The 22,206-nt window shown below is 36.6% G+C and overlaps 1 protein-coding gene across 3 annotated transcripts in view; it reads right to left on the bottom strand.

The window, feature by feature from the left end:
* Positions 1–22,206, bottom strand: part of RANBP17 (RAN binding protein 17) — a 327,575-nt gene that overhangs the window by 243,719 nt on the left and 61,650 nt on the right. For all 3 annotated transcript variants that reach the window (XM_040444804.1, XM_040444813.1, XM_040444823.1), the window contains one exon: positions 14,504–14,639. In XM_040444804.1, coding sequence (XP_040300738.1) covers positions 14,504–14,639 — 136 coding nt within the window. The remainder of the gene's footprint in view (positions 1–14,503; positions 14,640–22,206) is intronic.

Below are 22,206 nucleotides of genomic sequence, written 5' to 3'. Positions count from 1 at the left end.
AATAGAATAGAATAGAATAGAATAGAATAGAATAGAATAGAATAGAATAGAATAGAATAGAATAGAATAGAATAGAATAGAATAGAATACAATGGTTCAATTTCCACATACTCTGAGTTATCCACATTTCTTTCTATTATTGATTTCTATGTACTCCATTTTGATTAGAGAACATACTTTGTACTATTTCAATTCTTTAAAATTTATTGAGTCTTGTTTTTTGATTGAGCATATGGTCTATCTTGGGCAATATTCTGTACATACTTGATAAGAATGTATATTCTGCTGTTGCTGGGTGTAGTGTTCTATAGCCGTCTGTGGTCTAGTTGGTTTATAGCATTGTTCAAGTCTATAGCATTGTTCAAGTCTAGTTGGTTTATAGCATTGTTACAGACCTTCTACATAGTTGTTCTATCCATTATTAAAACCAGGTCATTAAAGTCTTCAACTATTATTATTATTTCTGTCAGCTTTTGTTTCATGTGTTTGGGGCTTCTGTTGTTATGTACGTATATGTTTATAATTGCTACATCTTTCTCATGAGTTGACCCTTCTATTATTACAAAATGTTCCTCTTTATTCCTAGTGACATTTTTTTTGTTTTAAAGTCTATTTTATCTGGTATTGGTATAGCCACTCCATCTTTTTTATATGGTTGCTGTCTATATGATATATGCTTTGCCATCCTTGTACTTTTGACCTATTTGTATCCTTGACTTTAAAATGTGTGTTCTACAGATAGCATGTGCAACATTACTTTTTTAAAACTCCAGTCTAATAATCTCTGCTACTCGTTGGCTTGCATAACCCATTCTAAATTTAATGTTATTATTGATACTGTAAGATCTATATCTGACATTTTTGTCGTGTTTCTTTTCCTCTAGCCTTCCTATACTGCTTTCTTTTACATTAAATATTTTCTAGTGTGACATTTTAATAACTTTACTTACAATAATATTTTACTATACATTTTTTAGTAATTTTCTGTAGAGTTTCCCTAGGGGCTCACCATATACGTTTTACCAGAATCTACCTCAGATTGATACTTAGTTCCAATGAGATAAAGAAATATTATTCCTATATGGCTCTATTCTTTTTTTCCCTTTTTGTCATATTATTACTACATGATAAAACTATTACACCTTTATATATTATACACCCAGCAATAAATCATGATACTTATTTCTTCATTTAACTTTATATCTTTTAATGAAGTTGAGAGAAAGAGAGCAAAAACGTATGTTTGAAGTATTTGTTATATTAACATTCTTATTTACCATTTTTGGTTTTTTATTGGTTCCTGTGGATTTGAGTTGCCATCTTGTGTCATTTCCTTAGCCCCAAACGTTGCTCCTACCTATCTTCCTTGTGCTGTTATTGGCAAATATATTACATATTATATATATGTCATCAATTCAGTGTGTATGTATATAAAATACATAATTGTTTTATATAGTTGCTTTTTAAAATCAGTTAAGAGAAAAGTGTACTATATTTTATAATTGCTTAATTACCTTCACTAGTGTTCTTTGTTTTATTGTGTGGATTTATCTGAGGTCACTTGCTTTCGGCCTAAAGTACCTCCTTTAGTATTTCTTTCTTTTTTTTTTTTTAATTTTTTTTAATGATTATTTATTTTTGAGAGACACAGACATGGCATGAGTGGGGGAGGGGCAGAGAGAGGGAGACACAGAATCTAAAGCAGGCTCCAGGCTCCGAGCTGTCAGCACAGAGCCCGACATGGGGCTTGAACTCAAGAGCTGTGAGGTCATGACCTTAGCTGAAGTCTGACGCTCAGCCGACTGAGCCACCCAGGGTCCCCCTTTAGTATTTCTTATAAGGCAACTCTGAAAGCAATGAATTCTCTGTTTTTGTTTCCCTGGTAATATCTTTACTTTTCCTTTCATTTTTATTATTATTGTTTTTTTATAAAATTTTTTTTACATTTATTTATTTTTTAAATATATGGAATTTATTGTCAAATTGGTTTCTATACAACACCCAGTGCTCATCCCAAAAGATGTCCTCCTCAATACCCATCACCCACCCCCCATCAGCCCACAGTTTGTTCTCAGTTTTTAAGAGTCTCTTATGCTTTCGCTCTCTCCCACTCTAACCTCTCTCTCTTTTTTTTTTTTCCTTCCCCTCCCCCATGGGTTCCTGTTAAGTTTCTCAGGATTCACATAGGAGTGAAAACATACGGTATCTGTCTTTCTCTGTATGGCTTATTTCACTTAGCATAACACTCTCCAGTTCCATGCACGTTGCTACAAAGGGCCATATTTCACTCTTTCTCATTGCCATGTAGTACTCCATTGTGTATATAAACCACAATTTCTTTATCCATTCATCAGTTGATGGACATTTAGGCTCTTTCCATAACTTGGCTATTGTTGAGAGTGCTGCTATAAACATTGGGGTACAAGTGCCCCTATGCATCAGTACTCCTGTATCCCTTGGGTAAATTCCTAGCAGTGCTACTGCTGGGTCATAGGGCAGGTCTATCTTTAATTTTTTGAGGAACCTCCACAGTTTTCCAGAGTGGCCACACCAGTTTGCATTCCCACCAACAGTGCAAAAGGGTTCCTGTTTCTCCACATCCTCTCCAGCATCTATAGTCTCCTGATTTGTTCATTTTGGCCACTCTCGTGTGAGGTGATATCTGAGTGTGGTTTTGATTTGTATTTCCCTGATGAGGAGCGACATTGAACATCTTTTCATGTGCCTGTTGGCCATCTGGATGTCTTCTTTAGAGAAGTGTCTATTCATGTTTTCTGCCCATTTCTTCACTGGATTATTTGTTTTTCGGGTGTGGAGTTTGGTGAGCTCTTTATTATTTTGGATACTAGCCCTTTGTCCGATATGTCATTTGCAAATATCTTTTCCCATTCCATTGGTTGCCTTTTAGTTTTGCTGATTGTTTCCTTTGCTGTGCAGAAGCTTTTTATCTTCATGAGGTCTCAATAGTTCATTTTTGCTTTTAATTCCCTTGCCTTTGGGGATGTGTCAAGTAAGAAATTGCTATGACTGAGGTCAGAGAGGTCTTTTCCTGTTTTCTCCTCTAGGGCTTTGATGGTTTCCTGTCTCACATTCAGGTCCTTTATCCATTTTGAGTTTATTTTTGTGAATGGTGTGAGAAAGTGGTCTAGTTTCAACTTTCTGCATGTTGCTGTCCAGTTCTCCCAGCACCATTTGTTAAAGAGACTGTCTTTTTTCCATTGGATATTCTTTCCTACTTTGTCAAAGATTAGTTGGCCATAATTTTATGGGTCTAGTTCTGGGGTTTCTATTCTATTCCATTGGTCTATGTGTCTGTTTTTGTGCCAATACTATGCTGTCTTGATGATTACAGCTTTGTAGTAGAGGCTAAAGTCTGGGATTGTGATGCCTCCTGCTTTGGTCTTCTTCTTCAAAATCACTTTGGCTATTTGGGGCCTTTTGTGGTTCCATATGAATTTTAGGATTGCTTGTTCTAGCTTCGAGAAGAATGCTGGTGCAATTTTGATTGGGATTGCATTGAATGTGTAGATAGCTTTGGGTAGTATTGACATTTTGACAATATTTATTCTTCCAACCCATGAGCATGGAATATTTTTCCATTTCTTTATATCTTCTTCAATTTCTTTCATAAGCTTTCTATAGTTTTCAGCATACAGATCTTTTACATCTTTGGTTAGATTTATTCCTCAGTATTTTATGCTTCTTGGTGCAACTGTGAATGGGATCAGTTTCTTTGTCTTTCTGTTGCTTAATTATTAGTGTATAAGAATGCAACTGATTTCTGTACATTGATTTTGTATCCTGCAACTTTGCTGAATTCATGTGTGAATTCACCCAGACTTTGGGTGGAGTCTATCGGATTTTCCGTGTATAATATCATGTCATCTGCAAAAAGTGAAAGCTTAACTTCATCTTTGCCAATTTTGATGCCTTTGATTTCCTTTTGTTGTCTGATTGCTGATGCTAGAACTTCCAACACTATGTTAAACAACAGCGGTGAGAGTGGACATCCCTGTCGTGTTCCTGATCTCAGGGAAAAAGCTCTCAGTTCTTCCCCATTGAGGATGATGTTAGCTGTGAGCTTTTCATAAATGGCTTTTATGATGTTTAAGTATGTTCCTTCTATCCCGACTTTCTCGAGGGTTTTTATTAAGCAAGGATGCTGAATTTTGTCAAATGTTTTTTCTTCATCAATTGACAGCATCATATGGTTCTTATCTTTTCTTTTATTAATGTGATGTACCACATTGATTGATTTGTGAATGTTGAACCAGCCCTGCAGCCCAGGAATGAATCCACTTGATCATGGTGAATAATTCTTTTTATATGCTGTTGAATTCTATTTGCTACTATCTTATTGAGAATTTTTGCATCCATATTCATCAGGGATATTGGCCTGTAGTTCTCTTTTTTTACTGGGTCTCTGTCTGGTTTAGGAATCAAAGTAATACTGGCTTCATAGAATGAGTCTGGAAGTTTTCCTTCCCTTTCTATTTTTTGGAATAGTTTGAGGAGGATAGGTATTATCTCTGCTTTAAACGTCTGCTAGAACTCCCCTGGGAAGCCATCTGGTCCTGGACTCTTATTTGTTGGGAGATTTTTGATAACTGATTGAATTTCTTCGCTGGTTATGGGTCTGTTCAAGCTTTCTATTTCCTCCTGATTGAGTTTTGGAAGTGTGTGGGTGCTTAGGAATTTGTCCATTTCTTCCAGGTTGTCCAGTTTGTTGGCATATAGTTTTTCATAGTATTCCCTTATAATTGCTTGTATTTCTGAGGGATTGGTTGTAATAATTCCATTTTCATTCATGATTTTATCTATTTGGGTCATCTCCCTTTTCTTTTTGAGAAGCCTGGCTAGAGGTTTATCAATTTTGTTTATTTTTCCAAAAAACCAACTCTTGGTTTCATTGATCTGCTCTACAGTTTTTTTTAGATTCTATATTGTTTATTTCTGCTCTGATCTTTATTATTTCTCTTCTTCTGCTGGGTTTAGGGTGTCTTTGCTGTTCTGCTTCGATTTCCTTTAGGTGTGCTGTTAGATTTTGTATTTGGGATTTTTCTTGTTTCTTGAGATAGGCCTGGATTGCAATGTATTTTCCTACCAGGACTGCCTTCGCTGCATCCCAAAGCGCTTGGATTGTTGTATTTTCATTTTCGTTTGTTTCCATATATTTTTTAATTTCTTCTCTAATTGCCTGGTTGACCCATTCATTCTTTAGTAGGATGTTCTTTAACCTCCATGCTTTTGGAGGTTTTCCAGACTTTTTCCTGTGGTTGATTTCAAGCTTCATAGCATTGTGGTCCGAAAGTATGCATGGTATGATCTCAATTCTTGTATACTTATGAAGGGCTGTTTTGTGACCCAGTATGTAATCTATCTTGGAGAATGTTCCATGTGCACTTGAGAAGAAAGTATATTCTATTGCTTTGGGATGCAGAGTTCTAAATATATCTGTCAAGTCCATCTGATCCAATGTATCATTCAGGGCCCTTGTTTCTTTATTGACCGTGTGTCTAGATGATCTATCCATTGTTGTAAGTGGGGTGTTAAAGTCCCCTGCAATGACCACATTCTTATCAATAAACTTATCAACTTATCAATAAAGTTGCTTATATTTGTGAGTAATTGTTTTATATATTTGGGGGCTCCCGTATTCGGTGTATAGACGTTTGTAATTGTTAGCTCTTCCTGATGGATACAACCTGTAATTATTATATAATGCCCTTCTTCATCTCGTTACAGCCTTTAATTTAAAGTCTAGTTTGTCTGATATACGTATAGCTACTCCAGCTCTCTTTTGACTTCCAGTAGCATGATAAATAGTTCTCCATCCCCTCACTTTCAATCTGAAGGTGTCCTCAGGTCTAAAATGAGTCTCTTGTAGACAGCAAATAGATGGGCCTTGTTTTTTTATCCATTCTGATACCCTATGTCTTTTGGCTGGCACATTTAGTCCATTTACATTCAGTGTTATTATAGAAAGATATGAGTTTAGAGTCATTGTGATATCTATAGGTTTCATGCTTGTAGTGATGTCTCTGGTACTTTGTCTCACAGGGTCCCCCTTAGGATCTCTTGTAGGGCTGGTTTAGTGGTGATGAATTCCTTCAGTTTTTGTTTGTTTGGGAAGACCTTTATCTCTCCTTCTATTCTAAATGACAGATTTGCTGGATAAAGGATTCTCAGCTGCATATTTTTTCTGTTCATCACGTTGAAGATTTCCTGCCATTCCTTTCTGGCCTGCCAAGTTTCAGTAGAGAGATCGGTCACGAGTCTTATCGGTCTCCCTTTATATGTTAGAGCACTTTTATCCCTAGCTGCTTTCAGAATTTTCTCTTTATCCTTGTATTTTGCCAGTTTCACTACGATATGTCATGCAGAAGATCGATTCAAGTTACGTCTGAAGGGAGTTCTCTGTGCCTCTTGGATTTCAATGCCTTTTTCCTTCCCCAGACTAGGGAAGTTCTCAGCTATTATTTCTTCAATTACACCTATGGCACCTTTCCCTCTGTCTTCCTCCTCTGGAATATCAATTATGCGTATATTATTTCTCTTTAGTGCATCACTTAGTTCTCTAATTTTCCCCTCATACTCCTGGATTTTTTTATCTCTCTTTTTCTCAGCTTCTTCTTTTTCCATAATTTTATCTTCTAGTTCACCTATTCTCTCCTCTGCCTCAATCCGAGCTGTGGCTGTCTCCATTTTATTTTGCAGCTCATTTATAGCATTTTTTAGCACCTCCTGGCTGTTCCTCAGTCCCTTGATCTCTATAGCAATAGATTCTCTGCTGTCCTCTATACTGTTTTCAAGCCCAGCGATTAATTTTATGACTATTAATCTAAATTCACTTTCTGTTATATTGTTTAAATCCTTTTTGATCAGTTCGTTAGCTGTCATTATTTCCTGGAGATTCTTTGGAGGGGAATTCTTCCATTTGGTCATTTTGGATAGTCCCTGGTATGGTGCAGAATTGCAGGGCACTTCCCCTGTGTTGTCTTGAATAACTTGCGTTGGTGGGCGGGGCCGAAGTCAGACCTGATGTCTGCCCTCAGCCCACTGCTGAGGCCACAGTCAGACTGGTGTGTACCTTCTCTTCCCCTCTCCTAGGGGCAGGATTCACTGTGGGGTGGCATGGCCCACCTGGGCTACTTGCACACTGCCAGGCTTGTGGTGCTGGGGATCTGGCCTATTAGCTGGGGTGGATCGCCAAGGTACACAGGGGCGGAGGGGTAGGCTCAGCTCACTTATCCTTCGTGATCTGCTTCGGGAGGGGCCCTGTGGCACCGGGAGGGAGTCAGACCCGCCACAGGAGGGATGGATCCGCAGAAGCACAGCATTGGGTGTTTGCGTGGTGCAAGCAAGTTCCCTGGCAGGAACTGGTTCCCTTTGGGATCTTGGCTGGGGGATGGGCGAGGGAGATGGCGCTGGCGAGTGCCTTTGTTCCCCGCCAAGCTGAGCTCTGTAGTCCGGGGCTCAACAACTCTCCTTCCCGTTGTCCTCCAGCCCTCCTGCTCTCCGAGCAGAGCTGTTAGCTTATAACCTTCCAGATGTAAAGTCCTGCTTGCTGTCTGAACACACTACATCCGGCCCCTCCGCTTTTGCAAGCCAGACTTGGGGGCTCTGCTTTGCTGGCGGGCTGCCCCTCCGACCCGGCTCCCTCCTGCCAGTCCGTGTAGTGCGCACTACCTCTCCGCCCTTCCTACCCTCTTCCGTGGGCCTCTCGTCTGCACTTGGCTCCAGAGAGTCTGTTCTGCTAGTCTTCTGGTGGTTTTCTGGGTTATTTAGGCAAGTGTGGGTGGAATCTAAGTGATCAGCAGGACGCGGTGAGCCCAGCGTCGTCCTACGCCGCCATCTTCCTAGAGTCCTCACATTTATTTATTTTTGAGAGACAGAGTGAGACAAAGTGAGAGTGGGGAAGAGGCAGAAAGAGAGGAAGACACAGGATCGGAAGCAGGCTCCAGGCTCTGAGCTGTCAGCACAGAGCCTGACACGGGGCTCAAACCCACAGACCTGATCATGACCTGAGTTGAAGACAGATGCTCAACCGACTGAGCCACCCAGGAGACCCTCCTTTCATTTTTAAAGATAGTTTTGCTGGATATGGAATTCTTGGTTACTAGTTCAGCACTCTATGTCATTGAAGGATCTTCTGGCCTCTCCTGTTTCTCAAGACTAGTCAGCTATTAATCTTACTGGTACCCCTCACGTGTAATGAGTTTTTCCCTTATCTTTTTTTCTTTTTTGTTTTTATTCAACACTTCCATATGTCACTGGGTGCTCAACACAACAAGTACCCTAATAAACATCACCTGTTTAACTCATCCCCCCACCCACCTCCCTTCTGGTAACTGTGATGAGTAGTTTTTCCCTTGCTGCTAAAATTTTTCTCTTTGTCTTTCAGCATTTTTACTATGATGTGTTCTTAGTGTGGGTCTTTATTGCACTTCTTTGATGCGTAATGCTTTTCACCAAATATGGTTAAGTTTTAAGCCAATATTGCTTTAAGTGTTTTTTTCTGATCCTGTCTCACTTCCTTTTCTGGTATTCTTCTACCAGGTACTCCATGATATTTTGGTGTATTTACTGGTGACCTACAATTCTCTGAGACTCTGTTCACTTTTCTTCAGTCTTTTTTCTCTCTGTGCCTCAACATCTCATTTTCATTTACCGTACTTTCCAACTACAGAATTTCTATTTGTTTCTATTTTTAATAATTTCCATCTCTTTATTTAAATTCTCTATTTGATGACACATTGTTATCATACCTTACTTCACTTACTTCACTAATTTTAACAATATTGAGTCTTCCAATTCATAAACATGATATATATCTATTTATTTAGGCCTCATTTAATTTCTCTCAACAATGTTTTAGAGTTTTCACCCAGTCCAAGAATTTTATACATTTTCGACTGTTAGATATTGCTGTTTTCCAAAAATGTTTTACTGGTTTGGATTCCACTAGCAGTGTATAGGAGTGTTAGCTATTTTACTTCATCACAAATACATGCTTTCATCAAACTTTTTAACTATCTCCAGCTAATAGGTATGATATGATTATTGCACTATAGCTTTAATTTGCATTTCCCTTAGTCCATGAAAGGATGAACATATTTTCATGTTGATTATAAACCGTGATTTCTTTTTCTATAAATTGTTTACTCATATCTTTGGCACACTTTTTTTTTTTCACTAGGTTGTTCTTCTCTTATTGATTCATAGAAATTGTTTATATAACTGGATATTGATTATCTTTAAGTTACATGTATTGGGTCTTAACCCTGTCTCTAGCTTGTCTTTTTTACTTTGTTTACTGTGTATTTTGAGCTGCAGAAATTTTTATTTTTAATATGGGCAGAATTTATCAACCTTTGGGTTTATAGTTTGGGCTTTTCATGCCTTAAAAAGAAATCCTTCCTTGGGTGCCTGGGTGGTTCAGTCAATTAAGCTGTTAGTGGAGAGCCTGTTTAGGGATTTGGTCTCTCCCTCTCTCTGCCTCTGTCCTGCTCGCCCTCTCTCTCAAAAATAAACATTAAAAAAAAATCCTTCCTGTCCTTAAATCATAGTCCCCTGCCTTTCACACTAAGAGTCACCAACTTAGATTTGATTTTTTATATACTGTGAAGTAATAATTCAAAACTTTAAATAGATATAACCAAATGTCCAGCATCCTTTATTTAATAGTCTGCCTCTTCCTGTACTATTTCAATGTTTAAGTGGGGAAGTAGGTTTTATAATTTTTTATTTATTTGCCCATCTTCCTCTTTAATTAAAAACTTAGAGGACAGATAGACCATTCTATTTGCCATTGTATCCTGGTCTTAGTATATAGTAGTTACTTATTAATATTCATCAGACAGTAAGTAGGAATAGGTGACAGGACAAAAAGTGTAGCACATACAAAGCATGTCACAGAACAGAAAAAAGTGTCAAAAGAAAAGGCTGCAAAGGTACACAATATCTAACCATAAGGAACTTATTTATATAATGAGAAACCAGTAAGAATTTTAAGCAGAGAAATTCTGTAAATTTTAAAGTCTGACAAAAGCAAGTATTAAGACAACATACAGCAACATATAATCTGCTGGGAGAGGGAAAACAGGCTATTCTAACATTTAAGAGAGCAACTTGGTAATATCTTGTAAAGCTGAAGTGATGTACCGTCTACAGCCCAGCAATTCTACTCCCAGTATTTACCTTCAAGATACTCATACACATGCATGAGGAAATAGGTATTTGAATGTTTACTGGAGTATTTTTTATAAACTTTAAAATTGGACTGAAAAAAATAAAATAAAATAAAATAAAATTGGAAACAACCTAGTGTATATTAACAGAAAAATGAATACATAATGGCACAATAATATACTGTAATACCATTCAGTAATTAAATTAGAACTATACGTATCACCATGGATAAATCTCAAAAACAATGTGGATCAAAACCAGCAAGTTCCTGCATACTAATTTTCTATAGAGTTAACAGTACTAGGTTTTGTTTATAAGTACATAGAAATGTGGGACCAGAACACAATCATGCATGAAAATAACATGAAATTTAGGACAGTGGTTACTTTGGCACAAGAAGAACAGAATCAGAGCAGCAACAGGCCATTAATGTTTAATTTAAAAATATACAGATATGAAGCAAATAGGGCAAGGTATTCAGATTTGACAAAGATGGGTGTGAGTGTCCATTACATTATTTTCCCTGGTTCTCTACTGAAGAAAATATTACTTTGGTGACAGTATGGAAAATGGATTGGAGTGGGGAAAATGCAAGAAGGAAACAAAGAGAACAATAAGATCTGAAATCCAGTGAGAAATGACAAGCAGTAACAATGAGGATAAAAATGAAGGGGACTGAGAAGAATGAAACAGAGATATTTAGAGAATAAAATCAACATGATTAGGTGACAGATCAGATATAAGAAGTAAGAACAAAGGGGACATTTTGAGTTCACAGTCATTCTTCCTCAAAATAGGGAAGTAGGTGCAAAGGGTTTCAGGAGATAGTTCCTGTTTAGGACCTACTGAGATTGAAGGGGGCCTGTTCAATATCCCAGGTGAAAGATCCAACAGGAAGCAATACAGCAAAGTGATCAGCAGCATAGGCTCTGTTATCAGGTGTCCTAGTTCAAATCCAGATTCAACCACTTAAATACATCACTAATTATTCCAGACCTCAGTTTCCAAGTCTGTAAAAAGGGATGGGGAAGTGTTAATAAAAAACAGCTATTCCCATGGAACTTTTGTGAGATGAAATTAGATGCCTGTCAAGTGCTACGTGAAGTCTTTGGCAGACTACTGCTTCAATAAATGCCTACAGCTATCATTTGTGGCTCTTGCTTCTCATATATAGCACATACTTCTATTCTGTGCATCACTTAGGACTCTTTGCACTTACTTGATGCATATGTAAGAAATTCAAGATAGATAACAGTACACCTTATTTAAACTTGCTGAACAATTTCACTAAAGTCAGCATCATTTTCCAACTCAAGAACATACCTTTTATCACATGAAAGTTTATCAAGTGGGAGATTTAGACTCAAATCCGTGGAATCCTACTAAATATATACATTCAACCACTATCTAGTAGAAAATACATAAGTAATATGCCATGCACTTGGAAGTGATAATAAAAAAGGTGGAGACAGTCCTAACCCAAATTAGAGTCAAAATATGTTTTGCTAACAAATGATTACAATGCAGTGTAATAACGCTAAAAAAAGGGGGGGAATTACAGGTTGCTATAGAACACATAAAAGGAATTCTCCCAGGGGCGCCTGGGTGGCGCAGTCGGTTAAGCGTCCGGCTTCAACCAGGTCACGATCTCACGGTCCGTGAGTTTGAGCCCCGTATCAGGCTCTGGGCTGATGGCTCGGAGCCTGGAGCCTGTTTCCGATGCTGTGTCTCCCTCTCTCTCTGCCCCTCCCCTGTTCATGCTCTGTCTCTCTCTGTCCCAAAAATAAATAAAAACGTTGGAAAAAAAAATTAAAAAAAAAAAAAAAGGAATTCTCCCAGAATTTAAGAAGGTCATCTTAAAGGATGGGGTATCTGATGTGAAAGATAAAGTAGGAGTCAGCAGAGTAAGGCAGAAAAGTGAAAGTTTGATTCAAAAGAAATAGTGTTCTAGGCAGAGGAAACATTTTGCCCAAAGGCCTAGAATCTACAGAGAACACAGACTGTTGACGAAGCTGAAAAAAGTTTAGTACACATAAAGTATGTAGTACAAGTATGGAGGACTGAGGCATGAAACTGGTGACATACATAGAAAAGAGACTGGGAAGAACTTTGTAAGTCACATTCCATATGATCCAATTAAATGAGCTAATGCTTAAGAGGGTCTAGGACAGCTCCTAATACAAAATAAGTACCCACTAAATATTACTTTAGTGCAATCTAACTCTTAACTAACACTTTCCCCTTTTTTGCCACAATTTGGAATGTGACAATATACTCACCAAAAAAAAAATATATATATATATTTTCCATCTGGTCTTCCTTGGTTGGTTGCCAGAAAACTAGTATGCAGAGAACTTACAAATGTGTTAGGTGGTCTGTTTCATTTGTGAAATGGGAATAATAACACCAACTTTGAAAAAAACAAACAAAACAATACCAACTCTGCAGGATTACTGTTAAGGACTACAGGAGTGTGAAGAGATCCTAAAAAGAGTGCCAGGGCACATATTAAAGATTCTCCAAAACCTCCTCAAACTTCCTATTAAGGCAGATTGGCAGACAAGCCAGAGAAAAAGAAAGCAGAAAGCTCTGGTTTCCCTTTAGGGTTATGCAGTAGGAATGCCTTAAAAATAAGATTGCTGTCGGACTAAACACTTTTTGGTAAGGAAAGATGCATACACCAAAACTGTTAAATTACAATGACCAGTCTGATGATGTGTTTATTTTTTCCTAATATGTAAGCTCTTTCAAAAAACAAAAGTTGACCTTCCATAATTCACTTTTTTCATATTACCTTGTATTAAAGGATATATAAATATATCTGTCTTTTTCTGTGACTGTTTGTTGATATCTAGAATTCTCACATATATATAAAATATACATATATATTTTAATGCAACAAATAAAAATTGGGGGGAAAAACTCCTAAATCCCATTGCTGTAAACAACTAATCTCATCTTACATATTTCTTTCCAAGTATTTTAAACACAATTAATTTGAAGGCTTTTCTACTCCATATTACACTATTCTGATTTAAGATCCAGACCAAATACTGGGTTAGCAATGTCTGAAGAGTATTTGTATTCATTTTTGTGAAAGCAAAATGGCAAACTCTCTGGGTACATTTAAAATAAGACAATTTATCATAATTTGATTTACTCTCAACCTTCAAGTAACACATCTGGGATTTTAAGAGAGGCACCCTGTATAAATTTCATACCATGTAATTTTTGTCTGATTCTAATTTGTTTTACTATCCAACTAAAACATTTATTTCTAGTTCTCCCTAATGGTCTCATTCAATAGCAGCTAAATTCTAAGAAATTTTTACTGAAATTAATCCTAATTGGCAAGAAAATATCACAATATATTTGACTAAGGAAGCATCAAGCTACATCACTTTCTTAAAAAGCAAGTTAAACAAACCTGAAATAAACCAAAGGGTAATATTAACAAAATCAAACAAAAATTTCCCATTATACAACTATTGTGAACAGAAAACCATAAATGTACTGAAGGTTAAGCCAAATTTCCCAGGGATAAGAAGCTTAGTTCTATATAAAAAGCTTACTCTAAATATTTCAAATTAGAAATCCTTCAACATTACTAATAAAAACTATAAATCCAAAGGAGGCAAGACTATCCTTAGGACTTCTCTTGCAGACAAGGTTTGGAAAGAGTTACTATTACAGAAGAAGAAAACTCAGTGTCACAAGTACTACTAAATATCTGGTTAGGGTTCACATAAATGCCCTCAATAATCCCTCATTATGCCTTAGGATCAATTCATCTAAATTTGCTGAAGCTAAAACTTCAATTATCATGCTATGAGTGTGATTTAACTGTGGCCTCTCAAAGACATGTCTAGCTCTCCTGGTCCCCATCACTTACGTAAAAATGCTGAGCAATGAGCAAAAAATATACTGGAAACCACATAAAGAAGTAAATGTCCAAAAAATCCCAGAACTACAAAAAGAATAAATCTTTTGTTTCAAACCTTGAAATAAATATAATAAGGCAAAATCTATTAAAGTGTTTTAAATAATCTTAACTATTTAATGACTAGCCACATAAAAATAATATTCACTAATTCTCCCAACCTTTGAAGAAAATGGTAAATCTAGGCATAAAACAAGCAAATTAATCTCACAGTGTTTTCAATACCAATTAATCAATCAATTTCAATTGATCAATTAAATTTCTTAGGTAGAAATTACCCAAATATATCATTCAGCTTAAAGCTATTGTATGTGAGCATCTTTATTCATTTTCAGTAACATTTTTTTTAAAAAATCTATAGTAAAAACCTACCTTTGAGGTTCTTTGAAGTTGATCACCAACATATGTTTTACGAAACTGATCCAAGAACCACAGAATTGCAAGCTCTATTTTCTCATTAGAACACTGAGGTAATCCGGTATCCATTAAAGATATAAGCTGAAAAACTCTTTTCATGAAGGAGAAAAAAAGGCTTCAGTAAAAATTCTTGGAGAAACAACATTAAAACATTTATTGTCAATGCAATGTATACATAATCACTGTAAAAAATGGAAAAATACAAAAGCTTATAAAGAAGATAATTTAAAACCATGTGAAATTCTACTTCTAAGATATACTACAATTTGGTCTAATTGCTTCTAGTCTTTTTCCTAAAACACATACCTACATATATATGCATAGAAAGCTATAAGGACATACACTTATTATTTTACTAAAACTTTATATAGAATGCATATAACATACACATATAAATATATAATATGTATATATAGATATAAATAAACACCTATAGATATATATGCATGCATAAATACAAATTAATATCTATATCCATATAAAATTTTAGTAAAGGAAAAATGATATTGAATGTGTAGTTTTGTATTTTACCTTTTTATTAAACCTTATGTTTTTATATAATTATGTATTTGGGAGTCCCATGACTCAAATATTAAAACAATCAAGAGATACACCAATCAAGTTATATCACTTTTTCAATGAATAATAAAAATTTTACCTGAAATAACTTACAAGATGATCTTAATAAAATCAAGTATTTTTTTTAAGTTGGCTCCATGCCCAGCATAGAGCTCACTTTGGGACCTGAACTCACAACTCTGAGATCAAGACCTGAACTGAGATCAAGAGTCGGATGCTCAACTGCCACCCAGGAGCCCTAAAATCAAATATTTTTAATACAGGTATGCAACTATTATTATCAGATAATCATAAATGAACTAAAGGTTAAGTTAAATTTCCTAGAGAAAAAGTTTAACTCAAAATAATGAAAAGCTTAGTCTAGAATTTTCAAAAGAGAAATCCTTCTATTATCTATTTTCATTAAAAATTTCTAGGGGCGCCTGGGTGGCTCAGTCAGTTGAGCGTCCGACTTCGGCTCAGGTCATGATCTCACGGTCCGTGAGTTCAAGCTCCGCGTCAGGCTCTGTGCTGACAGCTCGGAGCCTGGAGCCTGCTTCGGACTCTGTGTCTCCCTCTCTCTCTGCCCCTAACCCACTCGCATTCTGTCTCTGTCTCTCTCAAAAAAATAAATAAACATTAAACAACTTAAAAAAAAATTTCCAGTGGACGGCTAAGTGCCTACTATTAAGAAAATCTGTTTATTTTAATAATCTTTCTAAGAGCTAAGAGTACAAGTTGTTGAGGAACAGCACCTTTGTCTCCTTTTTCTAACTGCACAAAGGCATTGGTGCCTAGCCAACCCACACACTTCCTTCCATGCATGCACACAGGAACACTGTTAATAGTTTATGTGTCCTTCCGGAGATTTTTTTAACTGTATACACAGGCAAATATGACTAAATATTCTCCTCTCAACTCTTTTAAACATATGGAACATACACTATACTTATGGTTCCAAACCTAGCTTGTTCCATTTAATAACTGATCTTAAGATCTTTCCATGTCAGACATCAAGAGTTTCTTCATTCTCTCTTGCAGCTCTTTAACATTTCATTGTAGAAATATACCATAATATTTTCAAACATTCCCCTACACATGGGCACTGAAGTTAAGAATTTTTTGCTGTTGCAAAATTGCTGCAATTAGCCATCTTATACAATCATTTCACACATGTACAGCTACAATATATGCTTCTAACAGTGAAACAACTAAAGAATATAAACTTTTATAACGTTGATGATTATTAGCATATTGTTCTCCACAGAAACTGAAACAATTTATCTATCATCAGTCTAGGAGAGTGTCTGTATACACTCATATAATTCGGATGATATGAAAATTTAAAATTTATTAATATCTGAAAAATGCATCTCAGTACAGTTTTATTTTGTATTTCTGTCACGTACATGAGGTTAAAATTTTTCCGTGTTTTTAAGCCGTATATATGTCCTTTCCTGTGACCTGTTTGTTCATATCCTTTGCCAATTCTTTCTATTGGGCTCTCTTTTCTTTGATTTCTAGAAATTCTTTACACACACAAGCGCGCACACACACACACATATACACATATATTAGAAAACTGAGTCCTTTGCCTATGTAATGTGATTAATGCCATACAGAAGTTTTTGTTAGGTTTTTATTATGCAAAATTTTTTATCAGCTTTTTCTTTTATGATTTTACATAATAAAAAGGTCTTCTTCCTGAATATAAGGTATTTTTATGTTTCTTTTTTTTTCTTTTTTTACATTTACCTCTCTGATACATTGAACTTATCTTGAACACATCTTGTGAGATATGGATCAACATTATTTTTTCCCAGATGGCTACCCAGATGTTTCAACACCATTTCTGTCTTGTATAGTCTATCTTTTGCTCACCATTTCAATTATATCCCTTATCATATAGACTAGGTTCATGTATGCATTCAGGTTACTTTACTGGACCTTTTATTCTGTTCTAGCACCTAACTAAATATATCTTGATCAATTATTTTGTTCATATTATTTAACTTTTCCAAAACATTATTTTTAATAGATGTATAATATTAAGACTATGTCAATATCTAACCATCTCATTTTGATGATAAATTCCTATTTCAGGGAAATATAACTACTTCCAAAGAATTCTACAAAGTATCTAAGTTATAGCATATGAAGTTCTTTTAAAAAGTTAGTACTGGGGCACCTGGGTGGCTCAGTCATTTAAGCATCTGACTTTGATCTCACGGTTCATAGGTTCAAGGCCCATGTCAGGCTCCACGCTGCCAGCATTGAGCCTGCTTGGGATTCTCTCTCTCCCACTCTCTCTCAGCCCCTCCCCCTCCAAAATAAATATATAAACTTAAACAAATTAAAAAGTTGGTACTTTTTGCCAAAGTGTTATGAAATAATATGATGAATACCATTTTATGGTTATTATTTCCTATATTTATATTATTTAAAAGTAACTTTCACCTACCAAATATTTTCAATACCATTAAAATTTATGAAGGTAAAGTTACTGAAGATTACATTTAAGAATTAGGTTACTATAACCGGTTGTTTGGTTTTTTTTTTCCTAAGAAGATGTATTTGTTCTGTAATTTTTAGAGGAGTGACAAAGCTTTTAGTCTGGGTATTTTTTAATTAGCAGATTGTTGGAGTAATTTTTAAATAAATAGATATATTCAGCAAACTGTGTCTAGATCCAGGTGAGTTTTCAAGTGACTTAAACAGGCATATCTTGTTTCTGAATTCTTTATTGAGTGGGATCTCCCTTTTCCTACTCTAGCTCTCTGTTGGTTCTATGTACTTTCTCTTGTTTACTTTTATTTCCTTTTTATAGCATACATTCCAAAATCCTAGGAAGATGTGAAACCAAAAGACAGTTTGTTGGGATGTCTTTACAACTCATATTAAGCTGGTGATTTGCATTTGCCTAAAAGGCAATGGCATCCCAGCAGGAAAGCAGGAAAGAGTTCCCAGCAGGGTACAGGATCCATTTGTCAAAGAAGTTTTGGTAGTTGTACCAGAAGTTCAGTTGCAAAAGCCTAAGGTCCAAATAACCACGGCTTACACAATATGGGTATTTATTTCTCACTCAAGCAAATATCCAAGGCAGTCCTCCAGGACTAGTTAGCCCTCCACAGTGCATCAGGGATTCAGGTTCCTCACATCTTGTTGTTACATTTGCCTCCATTCACACAATCACTTTGTGGCCTAAGATGGCTTCTTCAGCTCCACCCAACAGGTCCACACATCTGGCACATACCACATTCACTTACATCTGACTGCCTAGAACACAATCACTTAACCATACCTAGCTGCAAGAGAGTCTAATAAATCTGGTCTTTATTCAGGTGGCCACATACCCACCGTAAGGATCAGGTATTCTATTACTGCAGAAGAAAGGAAGAAGAAATGCTGGACAGCTAGTAACCTCTGCCACAGTGCCCTTCAAAGATCTGTGGCTACCTCTAAAAGTGCTTAAGAATAAAACTTGCATTATATATATAATATTCACTTCCAGTTTCACTTTATTGTCCTACACATACTGTTTCATTTATGTCAAATTATTTCTGGTAAAGAGCATGGGGGGAATAAAAAGACAAGTATATCATTAAATAATTTCAATCCAAGTATAAAGCACAGCATTTCAAATTCAAAGAGATGAATTTTGGATAATCAGTTGTTTATATTCCCCTAGGTATCCAAATAAATAAATATTCATTTAGTCAACAAATATCTGAGGGCCTACTATGTGGCAGGTGTGTATCAGGAGTTCAGAATATAAGTGAACAAGACATATATATTCTCAGTCCTCCAGAAACCTATCGTCTATACAGGGAAAGACATAAAATAAGGAATTAAAGAATGACAAGTACTATCATAAACAGTATAAAAAAATTGGGGAAGATTCTTAACATTCTAGGATGGAAAACGGCAAAGAAAGAGCGTGTGGAGAGAAAGGAGAAAACATGTGTAACTATCCAGAGAACTATGCAGGGAAGAAAAGGCATGGCTCAGTTCAGAGCTAAGGAAAGTTCAATATGGCTACAAAGCAGTCAGATGAAGCTAATCAGACAGGCAGGAGCCAGATTATGAACCTGATGAGCCATGTTGATTTTAAACCCAGTAGCAATGGAAAGTACTTGGCTCAGAGTTTGAGCAAAGCACCGACCTAATCAGATCTGTACTTCAGATTCAGGAAGCCAGAGAGGAAGCAAGGTGTCCACTTAAAACTGTAGCATGAATCCAGGTGAAAGATGATAGGAACTACAACAACAAGGGCTAGAAACAACTGGACTAAAAGGCATAACTAGAAGGTAGAGCTGACAGTATTTGAAAATGAAGACTACATGGATGCTGGTGAGAGAGAAAAAAGGAAAAGTTAAGAATAACTTCCAGCATTCAGACTTAGGCAATCGAGCGGATGGCAAGGAGACACGCGAAGAGGTCAGGGCTGGGAGTGGATAGGAGAGAAGTTTAATGTTAGCCACTGAATTGAAGACAAATATGAAACAGAACATGCAAGTGAAACAGTTCAACAGGTATCTGGAAGTTAGAAGATAACAATGACTGCAACACAGAATCACTGAGCAATGCTGAGGGCTCAGCTGAGGTGAAAACTGGCATTCTGATTGACAAATGGTACCTGTATAGAGGTATGCAATTCTTTTGTTATCACTTAACGGGTTAGAGAAAACTCTGAATTCCTTCAGGGTTAAGGTTTTGCCAGGCAGTTGAGGTAAAAATACAACGGTGAACAAAGCAGATAAAGCTTATTCCTTTCCTTACACTAGTGGAATGAGCAAATAAACATAAGGGGTAATAAAGACTAGGAAGAAACTAAACTAAGATAGGGTGTTATTATAGACTGGGAAATCAGAGGAAGAGACAGCTGCATATAGACCTACTTGACTGAAGTGAAGGAGTACCCTATAAACATCTGGAAGAAAGCATTCCTAGCAGAGAAGTGCAGAGGCCCTAAAGTGAGAACATATTGGTAATACTCAAATAGCAAGGAGGCCCTTGTGGTTGGGCTGAATGAGAAAGAGGAGGAAATGAAGTCAGAGAAGTAGTACAAGAGGCTCTGAGCCCTGGCAAGGACTCTGGAATCTGTCACGTGTGTGACAGGAAGCCACTGGAAGCTTATGAACAGAGTAGAGCACCACGATCTAATGGGAAAGAAGTTGAAGTCATCCATACGACAGCAGAGTCTAAGAGAGAGAACAAGACTCCGAGCTAGCTGCCAGAGGTTTCATGAGTAATGAGGGATGACTTGGAGAAGAACAGGCCAGAGAAGTGAGGAGAGACCGGGGTGGGGGGGGGGGGGGCAACTGAGAAGAATAAGCCTAAAAGCAGCAGTCGCTCTATTAGCACGAGCAAACTGAGAAGACACAGGATGAATAAAACACAGTCTCTGGGTAATCACTCAAGAGGGTTACATTCTGGTAATGAGGAATGAAACGGAAATGACTATAAAATTATCTTTATTTAATTAGAATTGCATGGCCTGAGCACAAATATATTTGTTTGCCAAGTTAAAGTAGCATATTTAAATATGTTAAAGTAACATGTTTTAATTATAATTATCACAATATTGGGAGCTTTTATGAATATTAACCTTTTCCTGATAAAATAGCATATAGGTTTCTGGCAGAAGCTTCATGGTCTTCTAATTTGGTATTGTTCCCCCAGGAGTTAAAAAGGTATCATGTAACAATACACAGAAGGCAACAGTATTACAGTTCCAGTTACTTGGAACTTCGTCATATGAAATTGATATTTTAAAATTCTACATAAAACCATATTCTTATTTAATTTAAAATCTCAACATTTCACAACAGATATTTATATTTTTTCTATGCCCCACCTTGATCTTGAATCTGCTTAGCCCTGTTTACATACACACCAACCTCACCACTACCTCTCACCCCATCCCTGGCCTCAACCACTTGTCTTTTGGCTCCAGTAAGATTCACACACTTCCTGCAGTTGTAAATCTTTACCCGGGGAAGAGGTAAGGCCTAGAACAGCTCTAGCCCCTACCTCCCACCCCAACAGGACCAATAGAAGCTCTGGCTTCCCCAGAGATACCTCAAAGAGGCCAGGGAACACAACTATGAAGTATGAAAAGGTTGAGCACCCCGGGAGTAGACACTAACTAGTAAGAAACGGGACACAGAAATAAGCAGACAGAAAAATGCCTTGCCCTTAGTCCCCCATCCTGCCACCACCATGAACTGTTTTGAAACACAATGGTCCATGTGGCCTCTGGGAAAAACTCCTGTAACAGCAAGCAACAAGGTCTGTAATGTACCATCTTATACACTTGATTCTCATTATTCATGGTAGTTATGTTCTCAAAAGGCATTATGAAAACTGTATTAGTCAATACTGAACCACTGTGCTCCCAGAGGAAATACAGGGTTAGGTTCCTGAGGAACACTGGTGACAATGTTTTCATTAACCAATCTAACAAATAACCTTGTTTTATGTGTGTTTCTCTTTAAAGACATCTTATTTATTAATATGTATTGTTGATCATTAACATTGAACTCACAGCTAATAGCACAACTTGGACCTGAATGAGGCTTACTTAATATACGTATTTTTTCTGTAAGGTACTTTACAGCTTTTTTGTTGTGCTTAGGAACATCAGACAGCACTTCAGCACTACATTGGGGACCACTGTAAATAGTAAAACCACCAACAAAAAGCACAAAAACGTGAGAAATATGGCACTAAACAGACAATGTAAAGGACACTTATTTACAGTATTAGAGTATGAAATAAGAAGGCAAAGCTGGGAAAATGGGTATCAGGCAACTCAAATTTCCACGCACATACATATCCAAAAATGACTGCAGTAGCACCAGAAGCGTTGGTTTGGGGGTTACAAATAAACTTTAGCAAGTACACAAATTTGCAAAACTGGAATCTGTGGATGAGGATTATTGACTGTATTTGTTTTCTCCTATTCTCTCAATTTTTCTTTTCCTTCATTTTTCCTTCCTTGAAAATGCACCTTTCTCCCCACTCTTCAATAAAACCTTAGACCATAATCTTCACCTAATGCTTTGTTTTCTAGGGAACGGCTAAAACGCAAATCAAAT

Source organism: Herpailurus yagouaroundi, unplaced genomic scaffold (genome assembly GCF_014898765.1).
Source record: "Herpailurus yagouaroundi ecotype Mexico unplaced genomic scaffold, PumYag 29, whole genome shotgun sequence".
Taxonomy (NCBI): domain Eukaryota; kingdom Metazoa; phylum Chordata; class Mammalia; order Carnivora; family Felidae; genus Herpailurus; species Herpailurus yagouaroundi.
Note: the sequence above shows the minus strand (reverse complement) of the source record. Positions and strands in the feature narration are given on the sequence as shown.